At 53.1% G+C, this 20,582-nt stretch overlaps 1 protein-coding gene across 2 annotated transcripts; it reads right to left on the bottom strand.

The window, feature by feature from the left end:
- Positions 1 to 155: 155 nt before the first annotated feature.
- On the bottom strand, positions 156 to 20,068 carry PINK1 (PTEN induced kinase 1). 2 transcript variants are annotated; one of them, XM_043444642.1, is made up of 8 exons: positions 19,605 to 20,066; positions 10,928 to 11,224; positions 9,453 to 9,553; positions 6,076 to 6,258; positions 5,411 to 5,574; positions 3,235 to 3,362; positions 2,664 to 2,900; positions 156 to 1,709 (listed from the first exon to the last, which is right to left on the bottom strand). In XM_043444642.1, exons 1-8 carry the CDS (start codon positions 19,998 to 20,000, stop codon positions 1,440 to 1,442), a joined length of 1,776 nt encoding a protein of 591 aa, XP_043300577.1. In that variant the 5' UTR covers positions 20,001 to 20,066; the 3' UTR covers positions 156 to 1,439. The 2 variants fall into 2 exon arrangements, with proteins under 2 accessions (XP_043300577.1, XP_043300578.1); XM_043444643.1 differs by lacking the exon at positions 156 to 1,709 and adding an exon at positions 1,769 to 2,548 and having other exon boundaries at positions 19,605 to 20,068.
- Positions 20,069 to 20,582: the final 514 nt, after the last annotated feature.

Genomic DNA, 20,582 nt, shown 5'->3' with positions numbered 1-20,582 from the left:
TGATGGAAGGGTGCTATTGTGAAATGACAGGGTAGTAAGTAGTAAGTGGCCCTTTTTAGTTTTGTTGGTCTGGAAATTACAGAGCTGCTGAATGTCAAGGGGAGAAAAATAAGGTTAATAAAGGCCAGTGGGGACATCAACAGAGATGGGAAAGCTAGGGTAACAGCACTTGACTTTAATAGAATTATAGAACTGCTTGGCTGAAAAGAGCCTTACATCGTATTCACCGTGCTTTATGCACTAGTTGTGTTTCTAAAAAGCACACATAAAGTTGTATGATCCATCTCCACTATGATTGTCTTTATAGTGTAAGCCAAGTATTCAGTTTGAGGCACTTACATATTTTTTAGTTGTCAGTATACATTTAATTCGTCACAACTCCTGTAGGAAATGCTAGTCAGAAGGGACAATCAGCAAGTTCAGAACACTGCACTCCATTTCATGAGTCACCGGCGCTCTGCTGGACTCAAGTCAGCGGCTGCGCGAGCTCCGCGGCGATGCTTGTCACCAGCACCCAGGGCTGCTCCGGGACACGTGACTGACTGCAGCGGCCCCCTGCCTCGGGGCTCGCTCACGCGCTGTTCACTCTGACACCCCACTGTCCTGACCTGCATGAACTCTGGCCGCAGCACAGGTCTGACCTTCCTCAGCTCAGCCTCACCTAACAGACCCGCTCGGCCACTGACTTTTCAGAGGTCTAGGAAGGCAGGACTCTGGTCAGCGGTTTACGCCCGGGCAGCCTCTCGCCTGGGACAGAGCTCATCCTTGGGATGTGTGTGCCCAGGGCTGGTCATGTGGTCAGCACTGAGGCACAAAGGAGCCTGGTGATTGGGCAGCATTCCTCTTGAGGGTTAGGCCCTTTGTGGTCATCTAGACGAGGGGCTGGCAGACTTGGTCTGTGGGCCCGTCTGGCTTGCTGCCTGATTTTTGTAGGCCTGCAAGCTAAAAATGGTTTTTACCTTTTAAGTGGTTGAAAAAATTAAGAATGTTTAGTGACACACGAAATTCCAAATCTCAGGGTCCCTAAGTGAAGCTGAACTTGTTCACACATTGAAGGCTGCCTTAGCACCACGATGGCAGAGCTGAGTAGCTGGGACAGCCTGAGCACTGGCCCTTGACAGAAAAAGTTTGCTGACCTCTATCAAGAGCAGCGTCTTCATTTCACAGGTAAGAGAACTTGGACAATGTGTCAGAATCACACAGCTAGACAAAATCACACAGCTAGACAAAATCACACAGCTAGAACGCGTTAGCGGCTAAAGCGCGACCTCGAGCTGCTCCTTCCATCTGCCAGACCCGAGGCCTTCTCTTCACTGACTCGCCCTCCCCGTGCCATCTTTGCTTCTGACTCCCCCGTCCCCTCACCCAGGAGGCACTCGCTCAGCATTCACAGACCATCACAACACAGATACTGGAAATTTCTTTTAGTAATTCACCAGCTACAGCAGCTGTCTCGGGGCGGCCCTCCAGGAGTCGAGGAGGAGGGCCGCCTGGCTCAGCGCTTCATACTCCAGGTTGGCCAGAAATAGCATCTTCATTTTTGTTTCCACACAGTTCTTCTCCATCAGCCTGTTGGCCAGCAGAGTGGCAGCCGACTGCTGGAGGAGCCAGCTGATCATCTTGTCTAGTTTCAGGTTCTTCGGGGCGAGCGTGTGTTCACCCCAAAGGCTTAAATGAAGCACGTTAGCAGCCACTCGGGCGGATGGCCTCTGTAACGGAAGGGGAGCCGGAGCTGAGAACACCTCTGACCGTCTTCACCCGCAGCCTGCTTTGTTAGCACGGCCTGTGTCAGGGTCTTCCCTCTCTGGCCCCGAGCGTGTTCTTCACCCTCCTCCTGCAGTACCCTGCACACACACTGGCCGATTCTACCCACGCCCCAGGCTTTCCCAGGGGTACAAGATTTGGGGTGGGGGAGGGGGAGGGGACATTGTTGGAATAGCCTCCCCATCCTGGGCCTTTTTTTTAATTAGGATTTTTTCCCCATGCAGCATGGCATATGTGATCTTAATTCCCCAACCAGGGATTGAACCTGTGTGCCCTGCACTGGAATCTTGGGAGGCCAGCACTGGACTGTCAGGGAGGTCCCTCCTGGGCCTTTGGAAGGCCCAGGAGCTGTGTCGGGTGAGGGGAGCTGTCCTAACTTGATGACGGCAGTGCATACTATGTGGCAGTCTGCTGCACACGGTGAGGGGCAAGTAGTGGGGTGGGTTTGAGCCCTGATCTGTCCATCCATTTCCACTCCACATGCCACCCGCGCTGGCCCTGCCACTCCTATTAAGGTTTCAAATATGTTAGCCTTTGGAGTAATTTCAAAATGTCCAGATCCCTTAGGAGAGTTCATCCTACCTGTCTGGTTAGATCTCAGCTGATTCTACATTGTCATTAAACATGTCTTAAGACTGCATCTCTTTCCCTCTGAGTACCTTTAAGCAACTAAAGCCAAGAGGAGCTGACTGCTAGAATCCTGACTCCAAACTTGGTGGCCAGCTCCCCTGCTCCCATCTATATTCCAGCCTGTTGTGTGTTCTCCTGTCCATGGCCATCGCCTCTGTAAGACAGAGGAGCCAGTTTTCACTCCAGTGCCTGCCCAGCCCTGCCCTTTACTCTGGAACGCGACGTGAGGTTCCCATCCACAAGCCCCCTGTAGGTCTGCACCGCCTCACCTTGTAGGCCTCCCGCTGCAGCAGCGACCTCACCAGGCACCTCACATCCCACGGCACCCGCTCGGGCAGTGCTGGCAGCTGAGCCTCCTGGTAACTTCGGCTTTCAAGGTGGGCCCTGCCCTGGCCGTAAAAGGGATTGGGGAGCCCGAAGATTTCGTAGGCGAGCGCGCCCACTGCCCAGGTGTCGGCCTTGCTGTAGTCGATCACTGCCCTGGGGCCGGGGCAGGCCGTGGACACCTGCTTGGAAAGCAACAAGTGAGCAATCACGCTGCTGCTACTTGAAACCTATCCGTGCTCCTGCACGGCACCTGATTTGCAGACTAGTCTGGACTCTGTCCCAAGGAACCCAGAATTGGAATGAACTGTAGCTCAGATACAAGAAAATGTGCTCAGGCTGCCTACTTCAGGCTGACAAAACTCATCTCTCCTGGGGCGTCAGTTCTAGGCAAAAAGGCAGGGAAGGGACTTCTGATAAATTATGGGTCAGAAAAGCCTGAGGTGTTGAGTAAACAGGGAGGAAACCTGGGGGAAGGCGCTGCTGGTGGCACATGACACGCCCCGCGGGACTCACCTCGGGAGCCATCAGGCAGCCGTTTCCGCCGCGGTCCACGTACCAGCTGGTGAAAGGCAACTGCAGGCCGACTCGCTCATCAGCCAGGCAGCAGCCAAAGTCTGTGATCACCAGCCAGGGGCAGCCGTCTGTGGGGAGAAGTGCGGAGGTGAGAGGCCGAGTCTCCTCCCCTCCCTGCACCTCGAGGCCCTCCTATACTTCCACTAAAGCCACCCTCAGGACATGCTGACCCAGGAACAAACTACTGCACAACTGCGCTCACTTCACATGCTAGCAATGTAATGCTAAAATTCTCCAAGTGAGGCTCCAACAGTAAGTGAACTGAGAACTTCCAGATGTTCAAGCTGGATTTAGAAAAGGCAGAAGAACCAGAGATCAAATTGCCAACATCTGTTGGATCATAGAGAAAGCAAGAGGATTCCAGAAAAACATCTGCTTCTGCTTCATTGACTACACTAAAGCCTTCAACTGTGGGGATCACAACAAACTATGGAAAATTCTTCAACAGATGGGAATTCCAGACCACCTGACCTGCCTCCTGAGAAACCTGTATGCAGGTCAAGAAGCAACAGTTAAAACCAGACATGGAACAACAGAGTGATTCAAAACTGGGAGAGGAGTACATCAAGGCTATATATTGTCACTGTGCTGATTTAACTCATGTGCAGAGTACATCATGTGAAATGCCAAGCTGGATGAAGCACAAGCTGGAATCAAGACTGTTAGAAGAAACATCAATAACCTCAGATATGCAGATGACACCACCGTTATGGCAGAAAGCAAAGAAGAACTAAAGAGCCTCTTGATGAAAGTGAAAGAGGACAGTGAAAAAGTTGGCTTAAAGCTCAACATTCAGAAAACTAAGATCATGGCATCCAGTCACATCACTTCGTGCAAACAGATGGGGAAACAATGGAAACCGTGACAGGCTTTATTTTCTTGGGCTTCAGAATCACTGCAGACGGTGACTGCAGCCATGAAATTAAAAGACGCTTGCTCCTTGGAAGGACAGCTGTGACAAACCTAGACAGCATATTAAAAAGCAGAGACATTACTTTGCCAACAAAGGTCCATCTAGTCAGGCTGTGGCTTTTCCAGTGGTCATGTATGGGTGTGAGAGTTGGACCATAAAGAGGGCTGAGTGCCAAAGAATTGATGTTTTTGAACTGTGGTGTTGGAGAGGACTCATGAGAGTCCCTTGGACTGCAAGGAGATCCAACCAGTCCATCTTAAAGGAAATCAATCCTGAATACTCATTGGAAGGACTGATGCTGAAGCTGAAACTCCAATACTTTGGCCACCTGATGCAAAGAACTGACTCCTTGGAAAAGACCCTGATGCTGGGAAAGACTGAAGGCAGGGGGAGAAGGGGACGACAGAGGATGAGATGGTTGGATGGCATCACCGACTCAATGGACATGACTTTGAGTAAACTCTGGGAGTTGGTGATGGACAGAGAGGCCCGGTGTGTTGCAGTCCGTGGGGTCACAAAGAGTCGGACCTGCTGACTGAGCGACTGAACAACAAAAGCCACTATCAGGACACGCTGACCCAGGAGCACAGGCCAGCAGGGCCCGGAAGCTGCCCACTCGCAGAGAGCTGAGCGGGACCAGCAACACAGATAGGGATGTGCCTCCAGGAAATCCAGGTCCCCTAGCCAAGAACTGGACAAAATCAGTGCATTATCAGTTAGTTATCTGGAAAGGGATTCATGCAGACTTCCTTTAAAAGCCAGTTCCTCTAGAATTTAATTGCATATTTAATTATCTTGAGTCTTTTAGTTCAAAATTGACCAAATAAGAATCCTCCTGTGTTGCAGGGACACAAGTTTGATCTCTGGGTCAAGAAGATCCACTGGAGAAGGAAAAGGCAACACACTCCAGTATTCTTGCCGGGGAAATCCCATGGACGGAGGAGCCTCGTGGGCTACAGTCCAAGGGGTTGCAAACAGTCTGACAGGAGTTAGCGACTAAACAACAACAAAACAATGACTCTCCTTTACAGAACCCCCAGGCAAGTAGCCACCCAGCTTTGCTTGAATGCTTCCAATGATGGGGAGCTCATTGCCAGAGGCAGTTGGGCTGACATTCAAGCAGTACTCACTGAAAATATTCTTACAATACAAAGACCAAAACAAAGAGTCTCCATCCTGAAGGAGAGAGGGTGGAGCACCTACCGGCATCCAGTTCCACAAGGATGTTGTCAGACTTCAGGTCCCTGTGCGCGACGCCCTGCTGGACCAGGTGATGCACCCCTTCCAGGAGCTGCAGAATCATCACCGCGGCCAGGCGGGGGCTCGGGGTGTTCCCGCGGAGGTACTGGCGCAGGGTACAGGGGTAGCTGGTGGGGAGCGCGACAGGGCACCAGTTACCGCGCGCCACGCACCCCGAGCACCTTACTTCCTCTTAGGGTGACGGCCTTTCTTCTGGTTCCTTCTCTCCCTAAGTAGCCTTTCTGTTTCTATCCACCGTCCTGGAATTAGGAAGTAAGAGCTGGGGCCTCACACGCTAGAAGTCACAGGACAGCTAGCTGCTTGTTTCCATAAAACACTCACATAGCAATGCCAGAAGCACAGAGGAGGAGGAAAGGAGAAGAGTCTATGTTTAAAAAAATAAGCAGGAGAAAGGTGAGCACAGAGGGGGCGATAGTCAAAGGTACTAAGAGCACTAGATGGAAGGGATGACCCAACTGAACATGCACTTCTGTTTTCCTGAAAGGCCGTCCCAAAGGGAAACTGCGCTCCAGGGCAGACATACGCCCTCAGCTTGCCCTTGTCTCCCAAAGAGAGAGGGTCCTCCTTCCTGTGACCAGCTCCCACTCACTCCAGGTCCCGCCACTCACTTCTTCATGACGAGGAAGAGAGTCCGCCCGTGGCCCAGGCCTTCGGGGTGAAGACGCGGGGGCAGCACGTCCGGGTAGTCGACCAGGGCCCCTGGCAGCAGCGGCACCGTTGAGGTGAAGGCTCGGAAGACCCGAATGATGTTGGGGTGCGGGGCCAGCTGCCTGTGACCTCCCTTGGGTCTTCTGTCTCAGTCAGGTGGGACAAATGGGAGGGCAGCAGCAGATATGACACTTGGGAATACAACAGTCTGAGGCCACAATCAACACTGACACTCATCTCCACCCGTATTTATACCAAGTGTGTGCCAGGTGCAGAGCAGGGTGCTGGAAGGGAAACCCGCGATGACCCATCACACTGCTGACCCACCCGTCCATCCACCGTCCGTCTGTCCCACGAGGCAGAGCACGGGGCGGGAGGCCCTGGAAGTGGCTCCTGGGGTTGAGCCCCACGCCTGCCACTCCAAGTCCTTGGCCACACTGCCCAGCTTCTCTGGGCTCAGGCTCAAATGCAAACGGGGCAGAGAGTGGTAACAGGCCTGTAAGGTGGTTAATAGGACCCAGAATCTCCCTGATCCAGGCCCCAGCATAACACCGGCATGAGCTCAGTCAGCCTTTGAGTAAGCCGACACGGAGGCCATTTGTAGAAGAGATTCCCCCGCGTGTCAGATGCGCTGCCCGGACCTCTGCCGCTCCGGGAGCCCCAGCCCACCGCCCTGCTCAGACACAGAGGCTACCCTCGGGACGCCCTGCCAGGGCCGCAGGACTGCCCGCTGGGTATAGCCCTGCCCTTGCCCAGAGCTGCCGGGACTAAGCGTGCCCACCTGACCCAAGGGCGACCAAGGGCCTGCAGTCCTGCCCGAGTCCCAGTGGTGGGCAAGAAAAGGGGAGGTCTCTGCGTGGAGCGTGAGAGCGTGAGGAAAAACCGGCAGTAACTGCACAGGAGATGGAGCCGAGGTTTGAAAGGATGCTGTAACTGTGCTTGAGCTCCTCTCTGAACAGTATCTGATGCACATCTCCTGAGCTGTTTCATAGATTTTAAAACCCCCACCAAATGAAGATGCTAACTACTTGGTGACCGTGAGCAGGTAGCCCGCAGACCTCCTGGAGCCTGAGGACTGAGTCCGTTAACCAGTGACACTGCCCTGTCACCTCACCATCTACCGAATTGTTCACGAGCCGATCACATACCCTGGGACCCCCTCTCCCTTATGCAGCCTTTAAAAATGCTTTGCTGAAACCCTTCGGGGAATTTGACGTTTGGGGGCCATGAGCCACCCGTCTCCTTCCATGGTCCTGCAATAAACCTTTCTCTGTTCCAAACTCTGACATTTTGGTATTGTTTGGCCTCACTGTACGTCAGGCACAGGAGTTTGCTTTTGGTAACAATACCACGAGGCCTGAGGGAAGCCGGAAGTAAAGCTTCGGGCAGGAAATGAGGACGCAGGGTGGCAGAGAGAGGTGGATGGAGCGGAAGCCCAGAGACATGGAGGCAACAGGGAGAGCCCCACGCCCGGCCTGTCCTCCGAGCTGCCTCAGGTCCGAGCTTTCAGCCAGGCCATGAGTGGCTCCAACAGCTCCTCTGGGGTCTGTCCACATGGGCCCCTGTCCTAGGTTATCAAAGGCGTCAGAGCATCGTTCCGGCCTGGGGCCCTCAGAGCCACAGGGAGAACGAGGCTCCCAGCACAAGGCTGCGGGCGCCGCCGTGGCAAAGTGCGGCCTGGCTGCCGCGAGAGCCCAGGGGAGGCGTGTGGCTGCGCGGGGGAGGGCGTGTGTGTCTGAACGGACACTGGAGCCAGACAGGAGGCCTGACGGGGTCGGACCACGCCTAGCCAACCGCACACACCAGCCAGCCTGTGTGCATCTGGGGGGGGGGGGTGGGGACACATGATCTCAGTGTGCTGGAGCAGAGGGGAGGAACAGGACAGGATCAGAGAGCAGGCGGGAGAAGCAGGCACCGAGCAGACCGCACACGCTGAGTCTGAGGCCCTAGATGAGCAAAGGCTAGGAAGAAACCCACCCAGTGCTCTCAGGGTCTTTCTCCTGAGACAGAGCTGATGCCATCAGGACTGGAGGTAGCAGACCTTCTGGCGTGTTCAGCTAATCGTTCCACAGACATTCACTGAGCTGTGAGCATACCTAGCAAACATAAAAGTGCTGCCCTCAGAGAGCTTCCGGTTCAGCTGGAGAGCTGGTGAATAAACAGACACCTATGATTTAAGACGGATAGAGATAAACGCTATGGAACATCACAAGTGGGCAGAGGACTGGAGAGTGGCAGGGACTGCCTCAGATGGGAGATGTGGGCAGCAGAGCCACGACACGCCCACAGCTGCAGGGCAGCACCACGAGGCGCCGCAGGGTCACACTAGCCCCTCGGGGTCGGCTGACACCCAGCCGTCCCTACAAAAGCATCAGGAGCTGAGGTGGTCAGGGCTCAGCCCACCGAGTGTCTGCTTCCCGAGGCCCGCACCGACCCTCCGTCACACGGGAACCTTCCGAGCCCAGGACAGGGCTCCCGTGTGTATGTCCTTAGGTCTCTGTCTCTACCTTCCTTCTTCTGATCTACAAACCAACCCTGAGTAAGCCACTGAGAACTCAGCGGCCACCTCTTCCCATGGTCTACAAACACTAAAGTGAGCACAGCGTCTCCTTTGCCACAAGCGCTAACTTTTACAACCTGTGGGTCTGGAAAGCCGCGGTGAGGTTAAGCTGCCGTCTACCTGCCCTTCCCTCTGTGGAGGGCGTCTCTCTTCCTGCTCCTCTGCCAAGCTAACGGCTAGCCATCTTTTAAAAGAGAGAACGAACTGTCCCTTCAGAGGCCTTTGAGTGGCCCCCAAGCCCTGCACACACGCCGCCACAGGGCTCCCTCACACCGGAGCGTACGCCGTCCCAGCAATGACCACGCTGGACTCTACTGCCTCTTCTCAGGCGCCTCCACCACCAAGAGCACTCTCGGGGAATAGGCCATTAAAAAAAAATCTCTCGGCACCATCAGGTCATGGCGGTTATTCATAAAATGAGTGTTACCTCTGCTGGGGACAGACAGAATTCAATTCGTACAAAATGGTGGTGCTCTACCTGGGAATCACTCAGGAGTCATAAATCAGATCCGCCCAGTTCAGAAGGATGGGGAATGGTTTTAGATGGCCTTCTCTCCCTGCTCCAGCGTGAGTCAGCCACCTGCATCTCCAGCTGGGGTCAGACTATCTACAGTCTTTCCCAGTTGTCCACCAACTGAAAACCCATCACTGACTACACTGTTCAGTGAGTGTTTATTGTATCTGTGGGTGTGTGTGTCATATCAAACACCGTGCGGAGGGCACAGGTGGGGGCTCTGCTCTGTGACGGGGTGGAGGGAGGGGCAGATGGCTGCTTACCTGTGACTGATCGCTCCATACTCCCCGGCCAAGGCCACTGGACTGGCTGGGACCAGCTCCTGGCTCATTGTGCTAAAGATGGCTTCGCTGGACGAGCCTGCCTGGAACATATCCACAGCGGGTCCAGAATTACATGGGTCCAAGAAGTCCAGACCCTCCTTGTAATCTGGACCAGGACAACTACTGCCTGGAACTGGCTTTGACCTCCAAGCTCATAACCTCTCTGAGTGGCAAGCAGAGGCAGAGCTGCCATTCATGCCAACCCAGAGGATGCTGCCCATGCCTCAAACTCTCGGCAGCTCAGGTGCCCAGGGCAGGAGGAGATGTCGAGACGACCGTGGCAGGGGCTCCTCTTCCTGCCACAGATGCCCCCGGGCACCACCAGGCTCAGACCGGACCACTGAGCACTAACGCTCACCTGTGAAGGCTCCCTTCAGCAGACAGGCTGAGCCCGACAAGCCTGCCCTGGATAAACTTGTGCTGAATCACAGAACAGCCCTCTATCGACCAGCAAAAAGCAACAATGAGGAAAAGCACCGTATTTCCCTCATTTCCTTATGAACAGCCCTTAGGACTGGCGACACCTATAAAGAATCCTTTAAGAATTAAGTCTCTTAGCTTCTGTGAATGCACTTGCTGTCATGCCCCAACCAGTGGGAGTTTTGATGTCAAGACTGGATGTTTCCTGGGGGTGGGCATGGGGTGGGTGGTTGGCTACTTGTTAGCTATCAGCCCTGCTTGGAAGTACAGTCTAATAAGCTTCATTCCCCAAATCAAGGCACAAACCACATCCTTCAGGGTCCAGCATGAGCTATGCGGCTGTGTCCCACCTCAGCCTTGGAGAGATGCTCTGGACAGGAGAAAATACAATCAACTCTTGACGAATTTCCTAACCCTCCTCCCACCATGTAATGGCAAGATAAAGAAACTACTCTAAATGGACAGAAATCTTTGTTTTGGGGTGGGAAAAATACTGAACTTCCCAAAGCCTTGAGTTCTGCAAGGGTTAAGAGCAGAGAGCTGACACACCAGCCTTGGGTCTGGAGTGTGGTGGGAGGTGAGCTCAGAGGAAGGCACGTGGCTTCTCCTTCCCCACGACCAGGTCAGGGACTGAGAGGACGGAGCAGACCGCAGCCCTGAAATGCGCTCATCGGCCTGGACACCCCGGGTCCTTGCCACTCAGTGTGGCTCGCGGCCCAGCAGCCTGGGAGCTCATCAGGGAGGCAGGACTCGGGCTCCACCCCACACCCACGCTCAGAACCTGCCTTCTAACCCAACCTCAGCTGACGCGTGGACATGTTACAATCTGAGACACACTGCTTCAGACCGCTGCACAAGAGCGCAAGGCGCCTGTCCTGTGGAGAATCTTGCTGGTTCCTATTTATTTCCTGGGAAGAAGTGTCATCAGGTTACCCCCCCACAAGAAGGTAATTTTGAAAAAGGATGACTTTAGAGATGGAAGGCCCCGCCCTTACCGAGATGTTCCACATCATCTTGATGGCCAAGGGGAAGGCCGGGGCCCTTGGAGGAGGGGCCGGCGCCTCCTCCTCTCCTCGTGGAAGGATCTCTGGGCCCTTCCCTGGAAGAAGCTGGCCCAGGCGCTCTGCCTCCTCCAGGCCCCGGGGCAGCACAGGCATGGTGGCCTCATAGACGGCGGCGCTGCAGCCCTTGCCAATGGACTGCCCGATCAGGTACTCCTCCAGCCGGAAACCCTGCCAGCGTCTGGTGTCCAGCGGGTCCGGGAGCAGCTTGTTTTTCTGGGTGAAAATTGCCTGTGAAGAAAACGAGCAGGCACTGTGAGCTGGGGAGCCCCGTGAGGCTTCAGTGAAGGGGTGGAGCGGTACAGCGAGGCCAAAGCTCCACGGACAAGATTGAGTGCTAATAAAACAACTAAAATTGGGTGCTACTGTTGGTCCTGGGCTCAAGCCAGCCTGTGTTCTCTCTTCTTATTCAGAATACTTCTCAAACTGTCCCTTCATGGCAGCCACCGCGACAGTCCAGCACAGAACACTGTGTCAGTTAAGAGGTTACAGCTCCCCCGTTCCGCAGCTGGCACCCCGCTCCTCTGCTGCCTGTCAGGCTACCAGCCCAACCTGGGAGGTTTCCGATTATGGAGACGGTTCGTTCTGCAAAGGCCTCGGCAGGCGGCTACTGGACTGTTACCAGGAGCTGTGGACGGGCAGGAGCATGTGGTCACAGCCGCCCCTCCTGCTTGTGAATGACCTTGGGCTGCTCTTGCAAGCAAGTTGGTGAAAATCAGGAGGCTCCCTGGAGCCTGTTGCTGGTCCTGTTGCTGGGCTGAAGCCCGAGGGCCTGCAGGTCCTGTACATGGCAGCCTCCAGGCAACTGAAGAAAGAGCCTGGAGCCAGTGACAATGACATCCGTGGTTTACTGGATGGTGAATCTTACATGTCTGCAGCAGGGGGTCCTGGAGAAGCATCCCAGTGTGTGCAGCAGACAGCAGGAAGGACCTGACAGCCATCTTCGCTACTCTGGGGAGGAGGCAGCTACCATTCACAGGGGGAGCTGAAGTCAGGTGGGCTCATTAGTTACCAGGGAAACCGGCGGGTGGGGTGCGTCCCTCACAGCCCCGCAGGTTCATGACCATCACCAGGGCAGATGTTTCCCTTTAATACACCAGCAGGTGGAGCGGTTCTGGCTCAAGACTTAGAGCAACCATAGCTGGGGCAGGGGGCCAACACCTCCTGTGAGGAGGCTGTAGGGGAGCAGGCACTGGTCCAGGCCCCGGCCCTGCAGGTCCAGCAGGGGATGGACAGAGAGCAAGAGAGTGGCCATTTTGAGTGGCCAGACCACAGACTCCACTCCCACAGACCCTGCGCGGCCCTTACAATCTTGGTCCAGCCCTCTCCTGTGATGTCCCTGGGGTCAGGTATGCAGAGGTGCACTGCAACCAAACACCACAAATGCAACACGGACACCAGCAGCTAAGAGTACGGAAGGCCCAGGGGCGCGCAGGAGGACGGAGCACCTTGCTGGAGACCCGCAGATCAGACTCATTTCTATACGCTCTTCATTTATCTGGCTGTGCTGGGTCTTTGCTGAGGCATGCTGGTCTTTGGTGCTGGCTTCTTTAGTTTGGCCGCAAGGGCTTCGTTGCGTGGCATGTGGGATTTTAGTTCCCTGACCAGGGATCTAACCTGCGTCCCCTGCACTGGAAGGCGGATTCTTAACCACTGGACCACCAGGGAAATTCCCAGACTCATTTCACAGTTAGGCCACCACGGTCGCCCAGTCTCTCTCAGATTCTCTCTGTTCAGGCAAGGGACAAAACGTAGGATGTTTACATTCACATAATATAGGGAAGGTCGTGACCACTAGGCAAAATACAAGCAGTGCCAGCATCGTGAGAGCCCACCCGTCCTGTGGTTCCGTCCTGGCCAGGCCTGTGGGACCACACCGCCAGTCCACTCTCAGTCCCCACGGCCGACGCCAGTCCTGGGGAGGTGGTGTGACAGGCCCCAGGGTTAATAGAATGGTGCCTTTCTCCAGTAGAGGCCCAGATTAATTCCTTTAAGTAGTCTTAGGTGGGGCTGGGTAGAAGATCTGTAAGAAGGTGAGATCTGTAAATCCCGTTCTAATCCCATGCCCCACAGGGTGGCAAGCCCAAGCCACCAGGGTCTTATCTTCCAGTCCCAGGACCACTTTACAATATTTCCCTGGCAGGTTGGTCCTTTGGTGGTCAACAGCTGAACTTAGCTGAACTTAGAGGGTGTTGACAAGCAGCCTCTGGGTTACTGTGGCAGAGGCAGGGGGCCGGTCACTCCTGAGACGTTCAGTTATAGCTGGTAGGGCTGGAGTCACCCTCCTGGGTCACATGTGGTCACACGGTGAGAGAGTGGGTTTCACATCTCAATCGTTGTTGAAATAGTTCCTTTATCCCTCCCATTGGACTTCCCTCACAGCTCAGTTGGTAAAGAATCTGCCTGCAATTCAGGAGACCCCGGTTCGATTCCTGGGTCGGGAAGATCGCTGGAGAAGAAATAGGCTACCCATGCCAGTATTTTGGGGCTTCCTTTGTGGCTCAGCCGGTAAAGAATCTACCTGCAATGTGGGAAATCTGGGTCTGAACCCTGAGTTGGGAAGATCCCCTGGAGAAGGGAAATGCTACCTACCTACATCTGGCCTCGAGAATTCCATGGACTGTATAGCCCATGGGGTCACAAAGAGTTGGACATGACTGAGCGACCATCACTTTCGCTTTCATCTGTCCCATTGGCCCAGGTGCAGTGGGGCTGTAAGGCAGATGGACGTGCCAGTGTATGTTACGTATTTTTTTGGTCCATTTCTGAACTTCCTGGCTGGTAAGGCAGGTTTTTAGTGTCACTCGACGACACAGGTAGGCCTTCTGTGATGTCTTCCATCAGCTGTAACGCATCGTAGGCTGCGTATCACTGCTGCTCCGTCACACTACTATCACTGCTCAGCTCCCTTTCAAAGCTGGGACCAGAAGCCCAAGGGTATGCTTTAATTGTTTTGCCATTGCCACAGGCCCCAAACAAGCCTTTGCAAGAAACTGGCCATGTCCAATTCACAAGCCTGTCCCAGAGTTAGTAACTCTAAACCTGTGTCTAAATTGTTTGGGGGTGGTGGGTCAGGGGTATGCTTGTATTTTACAAACAATCCAGGCCCTTGCATTTTGTCTATTCATCAGCCATCCCTGTGCAATCAGATGAACCATGAGCATGGGGCTGCTACATTTAAACAAGAAAGAGACTCTGAGGTTAACGGGAAAGCAGTGATATAATCGAAGAGAAAGATACCTCTCACAGTAGTCAGCTGTCACAGGGGCCCACAAGCTGGTGGGCGGCCATCCTGGGATTTCCCCAACAGTTTTCCTTTCCCCAACAAAGCTCCCTGTCCCTTCCTGACATCTTGGTGTTTACGGGCACTTTCTCGGCCTCTCGGCCGGCTCACCAATTCTTAGGTGGCACCCTCAAGGCCCTCAGGCCTTGTAGTTGCCCAGGCTTCAGATGACTGAAGCAAAAGCCCGGAGACAGTGACAGAGAACCTTACATGTCTACAGCGAAAGGTCCCCGAGCAACACCCCGCCGTGTGCAGCAGGCAGGACCCAGCAGCAATCTTCACTACCGGGCTGGTGGGGGTACTGCTATTTACAGGAGGAATTGAAGTCAGGTTGGCTCATCAGTCACCAGGGAAACTGGTGGCTGGGGCATGTCCCTCACAGCCCCTCAGGTTAACGACTATCACGAGGACAGATGTTTCCCTTTAACATATCATCAATTGGGGGATTCCTGCAGAAATTAACAACCGTGCTGGCGATTTTTATATAAGTGAATATTAAAAGATGACTCTGGTCAATAATAATTAGGTAACAAAAGACATATTATTAATGTCTCTGGTCAGTAAGCTGTTAATAAACTAGCAGGTGGAGCTGCTCTGGCCCAAAGCTGAGAACAATCATAGCTGGGGCAGGGGGCAAGCACATTCCTGTGAGGAGGATGTAGCTGAAGCAGGGACTGGTCCCACAGGGGATGTACAGAGAGCAAGAGAACTGTGATCTTCAGTGGTCTGACCATACATCTGTCTTCCTGTTTCTGCCTCTTAGGAAGCTGGGGGGCCATTCTGTTTACAGAAAGGAGACAAAGAGTACAAGAGTTCTGATGGAGCTAGATGGACGTGTAGGTGGGGGTGCATGGGAAAAGAGGCCATTTCCCCCAAATTGGGATTCTTGCCTACTTCAGGCAGGTGACATCATTCCTCCAGTTGCCCAAACTCTGCCTTCCTCCTCAGATCCCGTCTCAGCTGCTGATCCCTCCCTTTCTATGGCTAAGCACTTGCCTCCAGACTTTCCCACTCAGGTCCTTCCTTCACCTGCTTCTGAGTCCAATGAAAGCCCATTGCTTTCAAATGTCACATCATAACCTAACTGCTGGGCTTCCCTGGTGGTCCAGTGGATAAGGGAGAAGGTAATGGCACCCCACTCCAGTACTCTTGCCTGGAAAATCCCATGGACGGAGAAGCCTGGTAGGCTGCAGTCCATGGGGTCGCTAAGAGTCGGACACGACTGAGCGACTTCACTTTCACTTTTCACTTTCATGCATTGGAGAAGGAAATGGAAACCCACTCCAGTGTTCTTGCCTGGAGAATCCCAGGGAGGTGGGAGCCTGATGGACTGCCATCTATAGGGTCACACAGAGTCGGACACGACTGAAGTGACTTAGCAGCAGCAGCAGCAGCCAGTGGATAAGAATCTGCCTGCCAATGTAGGGGACATGGGTTTGATCCCTGGTCCGGGAAGACTCCACAAGCCTCAGAACAACTAAGCCCATGCCCCACAACTACTGAGCTCGTGTACTGCAACTACTGAACCTGTGCACCCTAGAGCCCTGCTCCGTGACAAGAGAAGTCACCGCAATGAGAAACCTGTGCACTGCAACAAAGATTAGCCCCTGCACGCAGCAAGGAAGACCAGTACCACCAAAAAAAAAAAAAGAATCTAACTTATGAGTTATTCAGTACCTTGTCCTGGTCCTGACACTTCCTACATAAAATCGTCTTGCAGGCTGGTCTGTACTGCCCATACTGGTCTCTCACATGCCTCTCCCTGAACCTTTGCTCAAACTGTTCCCCTCCCCTTGCCCCCTATTTCTATTGTCTTTGCTCAGCCTGCTCCTCCCTACTCATCCAACAAGTCCCAACTCAAGCTCCTGCATCCCCTATAACCAGCGCTGACAAACCTAGCCCGCAACAGTCTTTCCTTCTGGAAGATTCCTAAAGCACTGGAGTCTATAAGCTAAAACAGCTCACATGAGAACTTTTAATGTTTTTAAAAAATGAAAGTCTGTCTTGCCTTACCAACCAGTTTCTAAATTCTGTGGAGCAGAAGCACTATTGTGTAATCCTCAGTCAACCATAGTTTTGAGAATGAGATAAATTTTTTAAAGCTTTATTTTGAAATAAATATAGACTCATGGGAAGCTGCCCCAAAAAAACCCAACAATGTGTCCTGTGTACCCTTCACCTAGTTTCCCCCAACTGACGTACAACTAGGCTACAGATCTTACTCAGTCTTCACCATCTTTTCTAACCCGCATTCACTCATGTGCGTGTGCATGCGGTGTAGCTCTATTAGATTTCACCCCACCTACAGATTCATGTAATCACCATCAAGATACAGATCTGTTCCATCACAGGAGAATTCCTTTGAGCTGCCTCTTTGTTTTTGCACCACCCCCGCCATGCCCCATGTAACCACGTCCCTGGCAACCACTGACCTGTTCTCCGTCTCCACCATTCTGTCATTTCAAGAATGTTATATAAATAGAACCGCAGGATGCAACCATTTGGAACTGACTTTTTTCACTCAGCATAACGCCCCTGAGGTTCACTGAAGTTGTTACCTGTATCATTGGCTGATTCCTTTTAATTTCTTATTCCTGGTATTCCACTGTATATACCAGGGTTTGTTTAACAATTCACCAGCTAAAGGATGTTTGTGTTTTTAATGTTTTGCTATTATGAAGGGTGCAGCCATAAACACTAGTGTGCGAGATTTAACACCGCTGATGGCCACTTGGGTTGCTCCTACCTTTTTACCATTGTGAATAATGCTGCTATGAACATAGGTGTACAAACATTTGTTCAAAGTCCCTGCTTTCAATCCTTTTGGATGTACACTAAGAAGTGGAGTTGCTGGGATCATACGACAGTTTTAATTCTGGGGAGGAACTGGCATACTGTTTCCCGTAGCAGCTACTCATGTACAGGTCTTTGTGTGAACATAAATTTTCAGTTCTCTGGGTAAATGCCCAAATCTGCAATGGCTGGGTCATATGATAAACAAATGTATGTTCAGTTTGGTAAGAAACTGCAGACTATTTTCCAGAGTGGTTATACTATTTTATATTTTCACCATTGGTCCAGTTTCTCTGCATCCTCATAAGCATTCGCTATTATCTCTTAGTTTTAAAATATTAGCTGCTCTAATAAGTATGCAGAGATATCACACTGTATTTTTAATTTGCATTTCCCTAATGATTCATGAAGTTGAACTATCCTTATTTGGCATCTGTATCTCCTCTTGGTGAAATATATATGCATATCTTTGGCCTATTTTATAAAGGGTTCTCCCCACAAAATTCTTTCCAAATGCATCTAAAGGGACTGGTCTGCTCTATTCCAGTATGACACCAAATGGAATTAGCATTAGAATTAATTCTAATTAGCATTAGAATTAGAATTTTAGCACACACGTTGCCAAATCTGGTACTCTGATTTTCTTTCCAAAGAAGTCAAATGCAAGAATTTTTTAAATTAATTGGTAATTAATTAAAAAATTTAAGACACAGAAGAGTGAAGTTTGAGGAAAGGATGTGGAGATGCTAAGCTTAGGAGGGTCAAGCTCCTCAGTTTAGAAACAGCCGCTGTAATTTTAAGAAGGGTCTGTCAAGTTGGCCGCCCTTGGCTTCTGCCGGCTGAGTTGTATGTAACAAAAGACAGGGGCAGAGGCTGGGGACTAGGTCAGGCGTCACCTGTTGCCTCAAAGGGGCCAGAGCGTAAACGCTCTGGTGATGAGTAACACGACCTGGGCTGAAAGCCAGGAAACATGGGAGACACTGCTTGGTCTTTAACCGGCTGTGTCCTTGGGCAGGTCACCCCACCTTGCACCACCTTAGCGCTAAGCTGTGAAACGCCGGGGCTGTACTAAGGCAGCGAATGGTTCCAAACCCCAGGAAGAATGACCTCCCTGAAGAGGGGAGAACGGTGCCAGCTGATGGCCTTCAGACTTGAACTTAACAATGATTCTTCCCCAGGTGTCCATCCTGCCTGCCTTCCCTGCAGTCTGAACTTGCCAGACTTGGGAACAGCAATTCCCTCAAATAAAGCTGCCTTTTAATAAACACACCCTATTCATTCTGTTTCTCTGGAGAAGTAGAGATTCTGGTTGAGTAGAAACAGAATCCTCTGAGCTCTTTAAAACATTTAAAAAGCCCAAGAACTAAGCATCTTAGTCACCCCTGATAACTCTATACAGGTTGTTAACTAAAAACCATTAGGCCTGCTGTTTTGGTTTTTACTGCGACCTCAGCTATATTACTAATTGGCTAAACTGTAGAGGCTGCCTGGCTGGCAAGTGGTTAACAACAACACAGGTTCTGTGCAAGTTAGACTTGTGACTTCAGCAAGTTACTTCGCTTTTCACCTCCCTAAGTATGTTTCCTCATCCATAAATTGGGAATGACAACTATCTCTGGAACATAAAGGTTAGGATTTAGCTGTCCTTAAATTTTAGAGAATTTACAGAAGGTCATTGGCCTTGGAGCCACAGGAGCTATATAATTAGTATATCTTTCAAACCATGCTGTTTGAGGAAGTGAAAGTGAAAGTCGCTCAGTCCTGTCTGACTCTTTGTGACACCATGGACTGTCCATGGAATTCTCCAGACCAGAATACTGGAGTGGGTAGCCTATCCCCTCTCCAGCCGATCTTCCCGACCCAGGAATCTAACCCGGGTCTCCCGTATTGCAAGCGAATTCTTTACCAATTGAGCTGTCAGGAAAGCCCCGTTTGAGGAAGGGAAGATAGTAAAACAAAAGTGAGGTCCTGGCCTGGCACCAGAAGATCAGTAACAAATGAGCTTTAATCAATGATTGCCAAGGAATTCCCAGCTACAAGGTAAATAGAATCAGTCCTGAGTATTCATTGGAAGGACTGATGCTGAAGCTGAAACTCTAATACTTTGGCCACCTGATGCGAAGAACTGACTCCTTGGAAAAGACCCTGATGCTGGGAAAGACTGAGGGCAGGAAGAAAAGGGGACGACAGAGGAGGAGATGGTTGGATAGCATCACCGACATGATGGACATGAATTTGAGTAAGCTCTGGGAGTTGGAGATGGACAGGGAAGGCTGGCGTGCTGCAGTCCATGGGGTCGCAGAGAGTCGGTCACGCCTGAGCGACTGGACTGAACATAAATCTTGACACCAGGCCCCAAGGCAGTCAGTGCCTCCCAGTCCCGCCCCGCCCCCAACTCGGGCCCCGCCCCCGCACTTAGCCCCGCCCCCAGCCTGGCTCCGGCCCCAGTTCGGCCTCCCCGGCCCGGCCCCGCCCCGCACCCAACCGGGGCCCCGCCCCCATCCCGACCCCGCCCCGCCCGCCGCCGGCACTCACCTGGATCTCCTCACAGGCTGAGGCGGCCCGCCGGCCCTCCGCTTGCTTCTCCTCGATAAGGCCCAGTCCCAGCCCGAAGGCCAGAAAGACAGCGCGGCCGCAAGGGCCCGCACCGCCCCGGGCCCGCACCACGAACTGCCGCTGGAGCCGCTCCGCCAGCCCGGCCACCGACTGGCGGAAGAAGCGGTAGCGGCTGGGAAGCCCGAGCCCGAGCTTGCCCGGCTCCGTGCCGGGTCCCGCGGCCGGGCCCGGGCGCTCTCCGCGGCCCCAGCCCGCCGCGGGGCCCGGCCGCTCCGGCCGGCCCCAGCCGTAGGCCGCGCCGGGCTTGGCCGTGAAGCGCAGGAGCAACGCTCGGCCCAGCTGCAGGCCCCGGCCCAGCGCCTGTCGCACCACCATGGCGTCGCCGCCCGGTCCCTAGGGACCTGCCGGTGTCCGGGGCGCCTGACACAACGCCTCAACTGGGGCGGAGCCTCTGCGCAGGCGCGGGCGCCGGTGGGCGGGGCCGTCACTCCGGCGGTTTCCCGGCTGGACGCGCGAGGGCGCTGTGGCCGTCCCTGCCGGCGCGTACTCTGTCTGAGGGTTGGCCTGTCAAGGACGTCAGGGGTTTGAACTTGGCTACTTCCGGCAAAATCGAGTCGTTGAGGAGGAAATATTTATTGAGTAACCCCCACTGTGCCAGACACTCTACCTTTGTTAATTTTCCCACCAATGAGATAGGAATGTCATTTTTATAGATAAAAATACTGAGCAACGGAAGGGCTGCGAGGGTCCCAGTTCATATGCGGTGCCAGTTCAGTCCAGTCGCTCGGTCGTGTCCCACCCTTTGCCACCCCATGGACCGCAGCACGTCAGGCCTCCCTGTCCATCACCACCTCCTGGAGTTTACCCAAACTCTTGTCCATTGAGTTGGTGATGCCATCCAACCATCTCATCCTCTGTCGTCCCCTTCTCCCCCTGCCTTCAATCCTTCCCAGTATC

This window comes from Cervus canadensis, chromosome 24, assembly GCF_019320065.1.
Source record: "Cervus canadensis isolate Bull #8, Minnesota chromosome 24, ASM1932006v1, whole genome shotgun sequence".
Taxonomy (NCBI): Eukaryota; Metazoa; Chordata; class Mammalia; order Artiodactyla; family Cervidae; genus Cervus; species Cervus canadensis.
This window is presented reverse-complemented; position numbering and strand designations above follow the sequence as displayed.